The sequence below is a fragment of the Odocoileus virginianus genome, chromosome 34 (assembly GCF_023699985.2).
Source record: "Odocoileus virginianus isolate 20LAN1187 ecotype Illinois chromosome 34, Ovbor_1.2, whole genome shotgun sequence".
Classification (NCBI taxonomy): domain Eukaryota; kingdom Metazoa; phylum Chordata; class Mammalia; order Artiodactyla; family Cervidae; genus Odocoileus; species Odocoileus virginianus.
Window position 1 is genome coordinate 31,359,486 of NC_069707.1, and position 14,770 is coordinate 31,374,255.

Sequence of the window (14,770 nt, forward strand, 5' to 3'; positions counted from 1 at the left end):
GATGAGAACGATTTGGGAAACTTGAGTAAACTTTAGGAAACATTGTCAAATATTTGCTGATATGGTCAGAGAACTCATTTTGAAGAGCAGTTTTTTGATAAAAGTTTAAAGATTAATATCTTTAAGCTGTTTTTTGTTTTCATATATAGGTAAACTCTGTCACTTCATTTTTATTTCTCTGTATCTTTCCCAACCACACATCTAGAAAAAGCACCAACAAAAGTTGAATAATTATCCCCTGAATTAGTACCATTAATTCAAGAATATATTTTGAAAGCATAGTACTATATGTATTGAAAAGCAAAAAAATATAGCCCTAAATTTGAGGGTGAGAAATTACCATTGATTTTACTCTAGAAATGAACCAAATGATGTTCACTTGCCATCGAGATGCTCCACTACATCTGTAAACATGTTTTGTTTTTTGCATCTGCAGCGCAAATCCAGAAAAACCCTGTGCATCATCATTTTTATCCTTGTTATTGGAGTTCTAATTATCGGTCTCATCATATGGGGAGTGAAAGGCTAAGATGATACAGGAGCGCACTACTGCACTACATTATGTAAATTATGTAGGAAGATTCCTTTAATCATGGTGGGTTTTTTTTATTATATTATTTTAAAGCAGTTGCCTAAAGGATGGTTCCCGTACTGTTATTTTTATTTGGAAGAAAGTTTTCTTTGGATTGAATCTTATATTTTCTAATGCTGAAAGTTTTCCTATGTATCACTGCTGGCATAACGTTCATGCTTTTTGATCTAATAATTTTTCTGCCCACGTTGTATTTGCCTTTCATTTATAATTTATTTTTCCTGTTGACTTCGCTTTTGGAAATTAGTAAATTTAAAGGTGTGTGTGTGTTTGCTGTGTGCATCTTTCCGTCACAATGTAACATGTACCCATGTTTGTGTTAATTTGATTACAGATCTTCAGTTTGATCTGTGCCAGCGGAGGAAACATTGTCAATAACTTTAAAAAATAACATATATGTTTGTGTTTGGTATTTTGTTTTTTTCCTGGTTCACAGAGCATAAGTTGTCTATTTAACTTTTATCTTGGTTTTTCTCTTAAGACCCTTGTTGAAGTCAGTGAATAACTTCCTAATATCTCTTTCACTCCTGATGTGTGGATAGTAAGCATTTGTTGTAGACTGCCGAGTAAAATGCTAAGGATAGATTGTTTTTATATAGGTTCTGCTGAGCCTGACATCCCTTTACAAGGAACTGTGTTGTCCCTGTAAATGTGTAATGTGATCTGGAGGAAGAGTGTGACAAATCAGTACCTATTGTGTTAGAATTCTAAAGATCCCAAACTTGTTCTGCTGTGTATCTCCACAGCTGTTATGATGGAACATTAATTACCTTCCCTTTTGTCCTATAGAATAATGATTACATTTGTGTCCTTGGGTCAAGATTACTTTGGGGAAGTAACTTTCCCACAGTTACTGTTTTCGGGCACCTAACACTTAAAATTCTGGGTTTCCTTTGCATATCATGTTTTACCATCCTGCATTAGCAAAATTGGATGTTTGCCAATTAACTCACTTGCCTTTTTGAATCAATGTTGTTTTAATGCACTAATCTGAATACTACAAAGAAGATCATCTTTATAGTTTGTATTTTATAATGTTCTTACATAGCGGTTTGATAGTGAAGGCAATGTTTTACATGGCAAGCTATGAGACTTCAGTTGGGAACAAATAAAATATTAAGTAACTAAGTAAATTGTATCTTTGCAAGCAAAATAAAGATGATTTTAAAAGTGCCTGGAGAGTTTTATTTCAAGAGAATTCCGCTTCTGCGGGACTTGATACCCATCTGACACTTTTGCCACTGACATCGCAACAGAAGAAGTGTAACCACATGGCTACCGTTTTGCATCTTGGTGGAGTACCAACTCACTCAGAGTTTTTATTTTGGCCCTCTTTTGCTGCTAATAGGTAGAAGCTGTTTTGCTTGTTACTCAAACACAAGAAGAGCCTGTAGAAAACTGTTTCGTGAGTGAATGATGAGAAACGTCAAGACTGTATTCATTTACATGAGATTGCTTTATTGAACAGGATGGGTGATGCAGGCAGGTGAATTATTACAAATTCTGCCTATTCTGAAGGCAGTGCAAGCCCATCAGGCCTGCTGGAATGTGATCCTTCTCTGTAAGTGCGCAGAGAAGTATAGTAAGCCAGTCTCTTAGGACTATCTATAGATGCCACATATCAGCTCAATTTTCTGCTGTGATTATATTGGATAAAGTGTTTATTCTCATACAGGCAAGTGCATCTACTTCTGTTTATTTCTTGCTGAGTTCCCAATAACAGCAAAAGCGCTTACTTTGGGAGACATGAGTTTAAGCACCTTAATTTAAAATATAATATTTTATAAATTATTTTGACTGGGACACAGATCAACTCTTTTTAAGAAATTTTTTAACTTAGAAAATTTTACACAAAATATTTGGAATACAAGAGAGAAAAAAATAAAATGAAAAACGGTACAGTATTCAAATTTTTTTAATGAACAAAGTTTTCCTTTAGGTTAATTTTTAGAATCTCTTTGAAAGGCAATGCTTACTTGCATGACTGTCAACATATCTGAATCTGTTTGAGTCGAACCAAGTCTCAAGCTGAAGAGGTTTCCTTAGCAAATGACACAGCATTCCTTTTAGTGTGCTTTGAAGACATACTTGCATGACCAGCCTCTTTGCTTAAATTGAATGACAGTGTCGCAGGAAGGGTTTGACCACTGTATCAGTCATTAAATATTATGGAAATGGTTTGGTTTTGCACAGTGATTAGTGGTAGAAGACTGTCTGGTTCCATTCCAACACAATGCAGCCTTGTCTTTAGTAGGCGTGGGATCACACCTAGAAGATACAAATGTGGACACCGATGGAGCTTGATCTCAGACAGCAGACCATGGAGACAGCCTCTGGAGTCAGGCCTCTGCTGGGTGCCCAGCAGTTGTTTTTGAGTTCTTCACTGAGAGCACTGCATCTTGAAGAGGCTGCAACAGGGTCTTCTTCGGTGTCGTTGCTGCTTTTGTTACAAAATAGTAAATTCAAGAGGGAGGGGAGTCTGTATACCTATGGCTGATTCATGTTGGATGTTGGCAGAGACCAGCACGATTCTGTAAAGCAATTACATGCTTCAATTTAAAAAAATTAAATTTAAAAAAGTGAAATCTTCTGCACAAAAAAATTTGTTTTGAGTACTGATTTAGACAGATTGACAATGAAAAAAGACTTTTTTTATTTTGAAGGCTTCTCGTTCTGCACTTTGTTCTGGTTAGGAAAATAGACTTGTTTACCACAGAGAAACGGAACTGCTTATTTTTTTTCCCCACCAACTCCTAATAGAAGAGAAGTAAAATCCAAGGCGCTCTCCTTCATAGTTGACTCGTTCCATCGGTCAGCATTTCACCACTGCGCTGGGTTGTCCATCACCTCAGCATCACCGTCTCCTCCTGTGTAGTCCTTTGCAGTGCAGGGAAGCCAGAAGGTATGTTTTTCTAGAACCAGAACCCCCTTTGTTTTCTGGTGCTAAGAGTGGTCCAACAAGAGGCATTTCCAGGAACTGAGGAAGCAGATAAGGGCAAGGTGGCCCGCCCTCAGACGCCATCCAGGCAGAAGTGTGTGTGCAGGCTGCGGACATGGGCATCACAGCATCTTTGAGATTTCTCACAGGTCGCCTGCTCTGGCACTGTGAACAGCCAAGACGGCCGCTGACAGCTCCTTGAGACTCAGCTGGCGTCTGTGGTGCAGGCTGGGGTGACAGGAGTCTCCAGAAGGCTTCCAGATTCACAGGGTCTCCGGGATGCGCTCCCGAGACCTGCCCAGGGCGGTGCCTGCAGACACACCTTCCTTATCCCCCCTTCTGAAGTTTCTAAGTCACTGCACTGAAACCCTTTAGGCTTTCGTCATCACGTGGCGGTTCTGAGTGAACCAAGGTGCAGAGGTTGAAACAGCGTAATTCAGCCTGAAGGGAAAACAGGTTTTCTGCATGTCTTGTCATAGTGAAAGGCACGCTGCTTCACCGAGCCTATTGACTTTGTTAAATCCAGCTGAAACGAAGAAAGACAAACCTGCGGGTTACATCCAGGCAGTTTCTTTACTTCTCACGTGACAGCACTTTTGAGGACACAGATTCCTGAAGAAAGGTGGAGGAAATGGTTTTATCTTCACTGATTGTGGGTGCCGATCCTGTTAAGTATTTCTCGCTGAGAAATGACAAGGTCAGGCTGCTCAAATCTTACGTGTACCGACGAGGTCTGGGAGCCAGGGCACTGAGCCGTTTCCTCCCTCCCTCGCTGTCTCGTTGCTCAGTAAATGTTCGAGTACTTAATTTGGCATTTATTTAGTGTCAGGTTGCTACATGCCTGAGCACAGAGGCTATTCGAGTGAACCAAAAGAATTTGGCCCCTGCCTTTAAGGAGCTTACATTTAGCGCTTGACGTTAGGGGAAAAATGGTGGGTGGGAGAGGGAAAGAGTTTAGGGGATGAGGATGGATTTGTCATTCTTTGGACCACCTATACTTGGGGACCACTCATTCTTGAGGACTGGCTTCTTGTGTATCATGTTCCCTCATTACCAAGTAACTGAATTTCATTCATTTTTCTTACTTAACAGACTACTAGAAAAGTGTCTGAAGAGTAACGACTAATTTGAGAATTGATCTGTATGTATTGTCTCTAGTAACAAAGCTTCCATCTTTTGATGGCAGCATCTGAATTTAAAGTTAGTACATCCTGGTAGGACTGACATTTATAGGAGTTCTACAGAATTATTGCTCCCAATATTGGAAAGGAAGGAAAATGAAAGGGATTTTGGAATCTATGTTTCTTTAGAATACACTCAAAGTCAATGCATTATGCATGCTCCTTGTAAAATGTCCCTTAAAATACTTTTAATTTAACCCTGCCCTATCCCTTGACTTTTTTGGGGGGGGGCAGGTGGGGGGGGGTGTGGTGGTGGGAGGGGGATGGGAATAAAGAACAGCCTCAATGGCTCATGTTAACCCATTTTCTCCTAAATTAAATGCAGTTTCAATTTGTCAGTTTTAATCCTTTGTCTTGGCAATCCTTTGATTAGCAGTAAAATCATGAATGTTGGACATGGCAACTGAACAACAAAATTATGAAATCTTATTTTTCTCCAAATCTAATTTTAAATGCAGAAACAGAGCTAAATAACTGACACACTACACAGATTTTTATAGACCCTGTTGCTTCTGGCAGGTTTTTAAGAGGTTGGTCACTTAATTACTCGGAGTGGGATTCCTGTAGGTTCTGTGTAGTGATGGCATTCCTGCTTAAAATGCAAGTGGTAGAAGGCAAAACCAGATTTCCTGTGCAGTCGTTACATGCACAACACCCTTACTTGTTTTAGAGGGAGTCTGCTAGAACTCAACTGAGTCTTTAAATAAACTTGAAAGGGCATTAATTCCCACTTTGGCAAACCCAAAGTACAAATTTTTAAGTGTTTACTGTAAGTACTGTTAGACAGTAGTTACTAACTCCAGTATCTCTTAGCATTGGTGGAAACTTATAAATGCAGGATTTAGCCTCAACAAAGATTTACTGACACTAGTTTCAGTTTCTAGTGCCTTCTGGAAGTTTCATATCAGTGTTGAATGGTACATCTGAAATACTGAAATCAGACCAGGATAAAAGGAACCAAATTCACATCTTCAGAAACTAGAGTTTTAGCCCAAGAGTAAGGGTAACTTGCATAGCTGAAGACCTAATCATGAAAAGCTTTCATGAGTAGTTAACTGAAAAGTAAGGCATAACTGTAGCAAGGACAGACAAGGAGATAGAAAGTATGAATGACAGGTGATGAGACCTGAAGGGTTGAATGAGAAGATCTAATCAGAGTCAGAAATGGAAGGAGATGACTGTTGAGAAATTGCAAAAGCTAGTCAAAAACATGACTTCACAAATACAAGAAAAAAAATGTGTACCAAACAGGATAAGTAAAAGGAAACCAATGTAGTTTCCATACAAGGAAACTTAAGAACAACAAAGACAAAGCGATCTTAAAAGCAGCCAGAATAAATAAACATCACATAGAAAGGAATGATCAATTGACAGCCAACTTTTCAGTGCCAAAAATTGAAGCCAAAAGACAGTAGAATAACATCTTCCAGGTACAAAGTGAAAATAACTGTCAATCTAAAATGAAATTATCTTTCAAGAACAAGGGTAAAATAAAGACAACTTTTTTTTCAAAATGGAGAATTTATGACCAATAAATATTCATTTAAAAGAATAAGGATGTAATAAGAAAATAAAAAAATGAATAAGGATAAATTTAGAGTAGGCAAAAATGACTAGAAGAAAGGTCTGAGATGCAGGAAGGAGTGATGTACTAAGAAGGAAAATATTAAAGAAGGTTTCTATGACCTCTAGGGAAATTTTTCTTAGAAACCACTTTTTATTTAAAACCTCTTTGAAAATAGCACTGTTAACTGTTTAAGAAATCCCAAAGACCAGTCACCTAATCAATGTCTAGTTAAAAATCTAAAACTGCTCTATATAATGCATATCATCCCTATCAGCATCCCTTCCCTAAGAAAAAGACCATAGTGTCCAATGGAACTAAAAAAATTTTTCCCAGCCAATTTAAAGCAGGTTTTCCTTAACTCTTAAGAGAGAAAGAATGGTTTCTAACATATAAGTTATATTTTTCAGTTTTTCATTGAGTCATACTGAAAGTAGAAATTACATTGTCAGTATGCCTTAGTTGCCTACCTAGAATCCATGCAATTCTTGCCCATTTTGAATGGTCTCAGACTTTCCTTTGGAGTATTCTTTCTCCTCTCTTGGGTAGCAGCCACATGCTTTGGATGTAATTGACCCCAACCTGACTTCAGAGATGGTGGGCACTACTTTAGATAAATTGGTCAGCCTGTCCCATTCCTTTTGCCTTGGTGATTGGTTCAGGGATGAGCAGAAACGCAATCCAAACAAGCAGCTCCAGGATTACTCTCCTGCAAACTGTAATCATATCTGGGCAACATGTGGGCTCTGGTGCTCCAGATGTGAAGTTGGACAGCAATGCAACATTTTAATACTATGAGGGATGACACAGCTTCAAGACAAAGACATGAGGTTGGGTAGAATCATTCATTTATTCAGTAAGAATTTGCTGAATGCTTAATAAATACTGGGCTCTAAGAAAAAGAAAAATCTTAATTAGCAAATTCTGGCACTAGGGACAATGAAATGGTTCATAGCTTCCACAGTTCATTAGAAACATCCCTTAAAACTTCATCCTTGTATCTAGGAAGACTTTCGCTTTTCCAATCAGGAATTTTAGTTCCAGAAAGAAAAAAAAAGACAATGAAAATGTTGTATGAAAGGTTTCTTTCAAACTTTCCTCAATCAACAGTTTTTACCCCAGTCATCATGATGCTGAGAGACTTCAGAAACACAAGTGACTCTGTGTTCAGACCAAGTACTTTGGCTTCAGGAAGATGAATGATCAGACCTACTCACCATATGATTATAAGGGTCAGGTAATTTAAAAAGAAATTACAATCTGAATTGAACCAAGGATGGACAGTGTTGCTATTGAGCTTAAATCCCAGCTAATAAGCATAACCTTGTAAAGAGAGGTTAGTGTTTGGGAAACTGCATGTTCTTGCAGAAGGGCAAAGCTTTTGCAGTATAAATAGTTGTGAGTGTACTAGCTTTCATCTTTGATGCCTTAACCCTCTGTGTTTAGAGTTTTCTTTTCTTTTCTTTTTTTTTAATCCAGGCCTGGAATGAGAATTTTAGAAGCTCCAGATACTAAAAAGACTGTGATGGCAAGCCCAGATCTTAATTTTTTTTTTAATTTATTTTTTCAAAAGATCATAAAGCTCACCTAAATACTGAAATTAAAATGTTTTTTTCTAGATTTCCTTACTTTGAAATGCTGCATAAGTTCATCACAGTTAAACTTTGTTAGTAATTTCTGGTTCATCTGCTTTATTGGTATCTTAAGCACTTACTTAGCCTGTTGGGTAATAATTCAGCATCAATTGCATTATAAATGTCATAATTTTTATGTAATTTAAAAAATACAGACAAAGGAGAAGAGTTATTTCAGAGAGGGATTTGATCACTCACAGCAAACAATATGCTTTGATTTTGGGGTACTTTGTTTTAGTTGCTAAGTTGTATCTGACTATTTTGCAGCCCCATGGACTGCTGCCTGGCGTCCCTGTCCATGGAATTTCCCAGGCAAGAATACTGGAGTGCCACTTACTTCTCCAGGGGAACTTCCCCACCCGGGGATCGAACGTGGGTCTCCTGCATTGCAGGCAGATTCTTTACCACTGAGCCATCAGGGAAGCCCTTGGGGCAATCTAGACTTAACTTTTTTCCTAAGTAGTTCTAGTAGGAAACAACCTTTAATCCCAAATATATCACACAATGACAAAACAAAAATCCTTTTTTTTTTTTTTTTTTAAGATAAAGCAGGTCTTATTTTGGTGCTGCGCAAAGTTTGGTTTAAATTAAACTTGGTTGGAGGAGACACTTAGGTGTGTAAGGGTCACTGAGATTCATGGGTCAGGCTTCTTGCTGATTTGCTTTTCTAGGATTTGGTGGTAATGTATCTCAGAGAACTAGGGTAAGGTTAGCCAGTAATTTTTAACTAAAGAATGCTCAAAGGTCTACTTTTTGCTAATTCCCCAAAGCTATTTATGATTTGTAAAGTAGTATGTTTTAACCTTTTTAAAAAGAATCATTGTATTAAGAGAAAACGAAGAGACCAAATCTCCCATTTAATAATTTCAATATGACATTTGTATTCTTTTCTTTTTTTTTCATCTAAAAACCTCCTCAAGCTCTATAAAAGAGAGCAAGGAGAAATTGATTCCTTTTTGGGGGGGGTGAATCATTCACTGGAAAACATCTGTCATATCAGGATCTTAAAGCAAGAATAAATATTGCCCTCAAAGCTTACTATAAATGAGTAGTAATCAAGACAATGAGATATTGGCACAAGAAGGAACATATAGATCAGTGGAAGAAACTTGAGAGTCCTAATATAAATTATTACATCCATGGTCAATTGATTTAATTAAACTGCATCAAAATTAAAAACCCTTCTTTTGCCTCTGTCGCTGCATGGTTAGCCCTTGCTAAGTCACAGCCCAAATGGGACCAGACAACAGTTTGTGTTGGACAGACTAGTGCCAGGTGGGTGGGCCTTCTTTAAGAACAAGAACACAAAATTACGAATACAAAAATAAGCTATGAAAGTATTTAGAATAAGAAAATGAATCACAGACATACTATTTTTAAAACAGACAAATAGCACCAATACCACAAAATTAAAAAAAAAAAAAGATGAATAATAATATGTCTAACAGTTCTGTAACAATTTTCTTCCTACATTTTCGAGCTGCATACACTGTATCTCTTCCATATGAAAGTTTTTTGCAGTGTTTACTCTAGAAAGAATGGAAATTCAATCTTTCGTCTCTCATGATTGATGGAAATTGAGTGATCAGAAAGCTTTCTTGCAACTTCTTCATTCATTATTGCTAATGCCTCATCAGAATTTCTTTCTGAAGCAGTGGTCGGGAAAATAATAAGAAAACTCCAGCCTGTTGATGTCACTGGGTATGGATCCTGATAACCTCCTGCCGCAGCAGATGGTCCACTTTGATTAGGTCTTTTCTGCCTCCTCTTCTGAGTGGGTGGTTCCCGAGGTGATCGACAGAAAATATTCCTGAATGCTGGTCATAGTTGCCCGTAAGCAGAGAGACATCTCCTTAGCCCTTCTCACAGATATGATCTGGAGGCCTGAGGTTATATCTGGAGCCCCAGTACCACTGTCAGGTTGCAGAGGGTGAGTGCCAAGCTGGGCACTGCTCCCTGCTTCCTGCTCATGGATAGCTAGGGCCACTCCTTCTCCAGTTAACCAGAGAACACAGGAGGCCTTAGAACCGGTCAAATGGGAGGCCCTAACATTAAGATTCATTGACAACTTGGTAAATCTATAAATCTACCTCTGACCACCGCTGACATCTCTCTGGAGGGTGTGTTTGTACATTTCTAAGCAGATACTCAAAGCGTCTCTGTCACAGCATGCTAGAAGGCAATTAGCCACATGCTTTCATTAGCATCACATCCCTACCAAAGACCTTGAAATTAGTTCAGAGTGTGAGTTCAGTCGAGTGGAGTCATGCCAGTGGACAGACAGCATAGGGTGAGAAGGACAGTGAGTGTGGAAGTGAGGACAGGTAGCAGGAAGGCACAAGAGCAGCCTTTGGGGGGGAATCCCCCGTAGTGAACTGTCTGTTAGACTCAGCACTTGAGTGGTTTATTTTACGATTTAAACTTAAAAAAAATCATCATATTGACAGATTATACAGGCTGCAGTAGGGACAAAAAAAGAACAGAATGAGTTGCCACTGGGGCTATTTCTCGACTGTGAGAACTTGTCTTTGAAAGAGCTGGACACAAGGAGAGGACAGTCCTTCCAACTAGCAGAGAAAGCAGTCAACGTGGGAATCAAAAGGCATACTGCAGGGCGTGAGGACCGAAGACAGAAGCAATGGGAGCATGAAAGGTGTCTCAGGGCCGCAGAAGCCAGGTCCTCATCCACACAGCCGAGGTCAGCCCTTAGCTGAGGCAGCCAGCACCAATCAAAGTCCACGGCCCAAGAGGCAGGAAGGAAGAGCTGTTGAATCTGCAGGAGAAAGTGTGCCCCCAGGAGTTCACACTGGGGTCATCATCACTGTGTGTCTCCTAGCGTGACTGTGGCTATGGGTTGAAGGGGTGGATGGCTTTCCTGAAGGCCGAGTACCTGCAGGATAAAGTGACCCATGAGTCTGCTCTGACTGCAAGCAACACACTTTTTCTGTTTCCTGGAAAATTCCAGACAGACACAAGAAGGAAGGGCTGTCATTTGGTAAACTGAGGCTCTTAATCCATTTATCAAATTTAAGGTTAAAAATAACCACACGTGAGATACCATTGGTAGGTCTTAAGGGAATTATTGTTGTTTTTTAGTCACTCAGTCGTGTCCAACTCTTTTTGCAAACCCCATGGACTATAGTCCTCCAGGCTCCTCTGTCTATGGGATTTAATAGGCAAGAATACTAGAGTGGGTTGCCATTTCCCTCTCCAGGGGATCTTCCTGACCCAGAGATTGAACCCACACCTCCTGATTTGCAGGAAGATTTTTTACCACTGAGCCTCCAAGGAAGCCCCCTTTTAAAGGGTGACAAATTCTGACTGCTTTCACACTGAGAATTCTTCAAAAAGAATCATCTTTCCTGAGAGTCTCCTGACTCCCTTCAGACCGAGAAACGACCAGCCATATGGTCCTGCCTCTGCAACTGAGAGTTCCTAAAGAAGAGATGCTACTGTTCTGCTCCCCATCAGAGTCTCCTAGAATAGGTGGCCGGGAGGAAGTTTCCTTCATTGGTCCTTTTTGACCAGCCAGCAGAGGGAGTAAGAACGACAAAGTTTATACCTTCTGAACAACACTATCAGCTGAATTTTTCTCTGTGGTGTAACTTTAAACCAATACATAAAAATAATGATTGTGAAAACATCTTTACTGATTTTCATGTTTATAAATATAATTCACGTTTATTTTTAAATGATGTTAAAATATAGAAGGTAAAAGACTTAAGGTTTCCAGTTATCCCTCTTTCCAATAAAAAGTGTTTAATTGTTTGGTTTACATCCTTCCAGAAAGTTTTCTAAATACTTTGAGTCCCCATCCTAGGTAGTTTGGGGAATCTAGCATTTCGTTCAGCGGTTTCATCAATTCCTGAGGAAGATGCTGATACAGTGGCTGTTGATTCCTCTAGCTCTGGATGCTAGGCCGACCTCAATGACATGTTGCTTCGTTGCCTCCTCTTCATGCCTGCCGATAGCGCCAGCTTTTCTTTTGTTTTCTTTTCTTGGCTTCAAAACTTCAAAACCGGAGTTTCTTCTGTGGACTGTGCTTTTCCCAGTGTGTTCAGCAGAGAAAGGGATTGCTTTCTCTTCTTAGCTTCAGTGAAGGATTTCTCAGGAATTCGACAGGTGCTGGTTTCAATGGAAAACTTCAGTGAGTAGAATGACTCACCTTTCAGTCCAAAATCCCTACCTGATGAAGTCAGTTCAACAGCCCATGTGTCATGATGGTCTGCCTTCATTTATTTTTTTATACTCTTTTAAGATTTATTTGTAATTGAAGGACAATTGCTTTATAATATTGTGTTGGTTTCTGCCATCAACATGAACCAGCCGTAGGTACACATAAGTCCCCTTCCTCTTGAACCTCCCTCCCAAGTCCACCCCATCCCACCCCTCGAGGCTGTCGCAGAGCACTGGTTTGAGCTCCGAGTCAGACGGCATTTCTCGCTGATGTCTTACATATGGTCGTGTGCGTTTCCAGATACTGCTTTACAGTATCATGGTCTCTGCTGTACATCAACGTGAATCAGTCATAATTATATATACCCCTCCCTCAGGAACCTCCCTCCCCACCATTCCACCCCTGGCCTTCATTTTTAATCCCTTTGAGGTATGCTTTTTGGCTTCTGTAGAGGCATATGCCTGTGGGTACCTTGGCCATGCTTACAAAGATTCATTTAAATCTTTGATGTATCACTGATAGATTGAAAAACTTGTTTTAAGTAGCTTATAATTTTGAGGACATTTGTTGGTATTATTGCTCTTATACATGTTTATGTTTAAAAATCAAACTTACATGGGATAAATGCAGTAAGCCTAACAGAAATAATACATACTTTAGTTTCAAATAGCATGCTTTTTCTCTAAAGCAGAATTTCAGACATTAAACGACATGCTTATTTGTTTATCCCCAGGAAAAGTAATACTCAGACGTACATGTCTTCTTTTAAATTTTGCAGGCCATGTTGTTTAATACCTAATTTGACTCAGATGATGATACATAAGAGATTTTACAGAAAAAAATCAATTAACTAGTCCAAGAAATAATAAATCTAAATATTGAAAAGCATACTTTAAACCAATAAAGGACAGAGTTAAGAGTTGTTTAAAGAAGAATAGAAATAATAAGACATTTTCTGTTTGCAGCCTTAGATTTTGTTTCAAATATTATTACACGGTATTGATTACTACCCCATTTGTCTCCATTTGAAGAAAGCACATGATTGAATGAGCAACTTTTGACATTTGAAAATCAATACTGTTTACATTTGAGAAAGTTCACTGTAGGTTGTTTTTAATGAATTTAAAGAGATTCACAAACACTCATATAAACTTTATGTTCATGTTACTTCCCTTCAACTATATTTTTTCTAAAGTTTAATAACTATAAACACTCTAATCCATATGTCCAGAGCTGTCGCCAATTATCATTATTTTACATTATACTTGAGTTCAAAACATATCCCCCGTTACAAATGGTTTAAAAACTAGGGTTTCCCTGGCTTCCCTGGTGGTGGGGTGGTAAAGAATCTGCCTGCCAATGCAGGAGACAGATTTAATCCCTGGTCTGAAAAGATCCCACATGCCTTGGAGCAACAAAACCTGTGTGCCACAACTATGAAGCCTGTGCTTTAGCACCTGAGACCACAACTATTGAACCCACGCGCTGCAACTAATAAAGCCTGCATGCTGCAGAACCCACGTTCCATGAGAGAAGTCACCGCGATGAGTAGCCTGCGCGCCGCACCTGGAGAGTAGCCCCCGTTCGCTGCAGCTAGAGAAAAGGCCGTGCAGCAACAAAGACCCAGCACAACCAAGAGTAAGTGAATAAATAGTTGTTTTATTTAAAATTAAGTAAAAATAAAAAGCTAACAGAAGGTGTAAGAGTTGGTAGGTTTGTAATTGGGACATAAGTTATGAATAAAGAAACTAAGTGTTGTGAATTTGTGTCCAGAACATACAAAAAAAGAAACACATAAAAATATTTTTAGCCAGTTAATCTATTGGCTTTCTAATACAGAATATGCTATTAAATCTTGTACACAACAGAATACATTATGGATATTGATGTTTAACCAGTTGACCGTGGAATTAAAAAAAAAAAAGTTCAGTTAGGGATTGAGTTTTATGTTTGTATTTTTATCCTTTACTCTTCACCCCCAAAACCTTTATTGAGTGACCAGTGTGTAGTCAGTTGATACATATTTCTCATTTTCAGTTTGGAGATACCTGTCGAGTGAGTATACTTAATGAAGAAGCATTTCTGGCACTCATGTTCCAGGACTCCCAGTTTAGAAGAGCAGACAGAGCTAGGAATAAGATTTATGGGGCACAAATATGAGTAGGAGTAAGGGACTATACCCCTTGGATCAGGAAATTAGTTCCTTTCTCTTGCATTTCAAAAGATAGCCCAAGAAAAAACATCTTGAGCTTCTCTCAGACTTGTTGGAGGCAGGAGCCCAGAGACCTAAACGTTCAGATATCTCAGTGAAAAGGCTTGCAGTCTTATTTTTTCTCTGACCTTGTCTTCAGCCTTTTCCCTTTTCAGGTGCAATAATCTATTCCTTAAATAACCTTGCTTACTCTAATTATATGCTATACATAGGTACATATATATTAAATGAACAAGTAAAGAGAACCAACCCAAGTTCATCTTCCTCCTTCAAGTTTAGGGGTTCTCTAAAGATCAGCTTCTACTGAGACCTGAGTCTCTTGTCTTCTCAGTGGCTGTTGACCTTTTGTTGTTGTTCAGTCACCAAGCTGTGTTCAACTCTTTGTGACCCCGTGGACTGTAGCACGTCAGGCTTCCCTGTCCCGGAATTTGCCAAGTTCACTTCCATTGAATCGGTGATGCCAACCGGCCAT

The 14,770-nt window shown here is 39.0% G+C and overlaps 1 protein-coding gene across 1 annotated transcript in view; it reads left to right on the forward strand.

The window, feature by feature from the left end:
• STX7 (syntaxin 7) overlaps positions 1 to 1,765 on the forward strand; it is a 53,169-nt gene extending 51,404 nt beyond the window's left edge. The window contains exon 10 of the mRNA XM_070461665.1: positions 437 to 1,765. Within this exon, the coding sequence (XP_070317766.1) occupies positions 437 to 529 (93 nt within the window). The 3' untranslated portion in view covers positions 530 to 1,765. The remainder of the gene's footprint in view (positions 1 to 436) is intronic.
• The last annotated feature ends 13,005 nt before the right edge of the window (positions 1,766 to 14,770 follow it).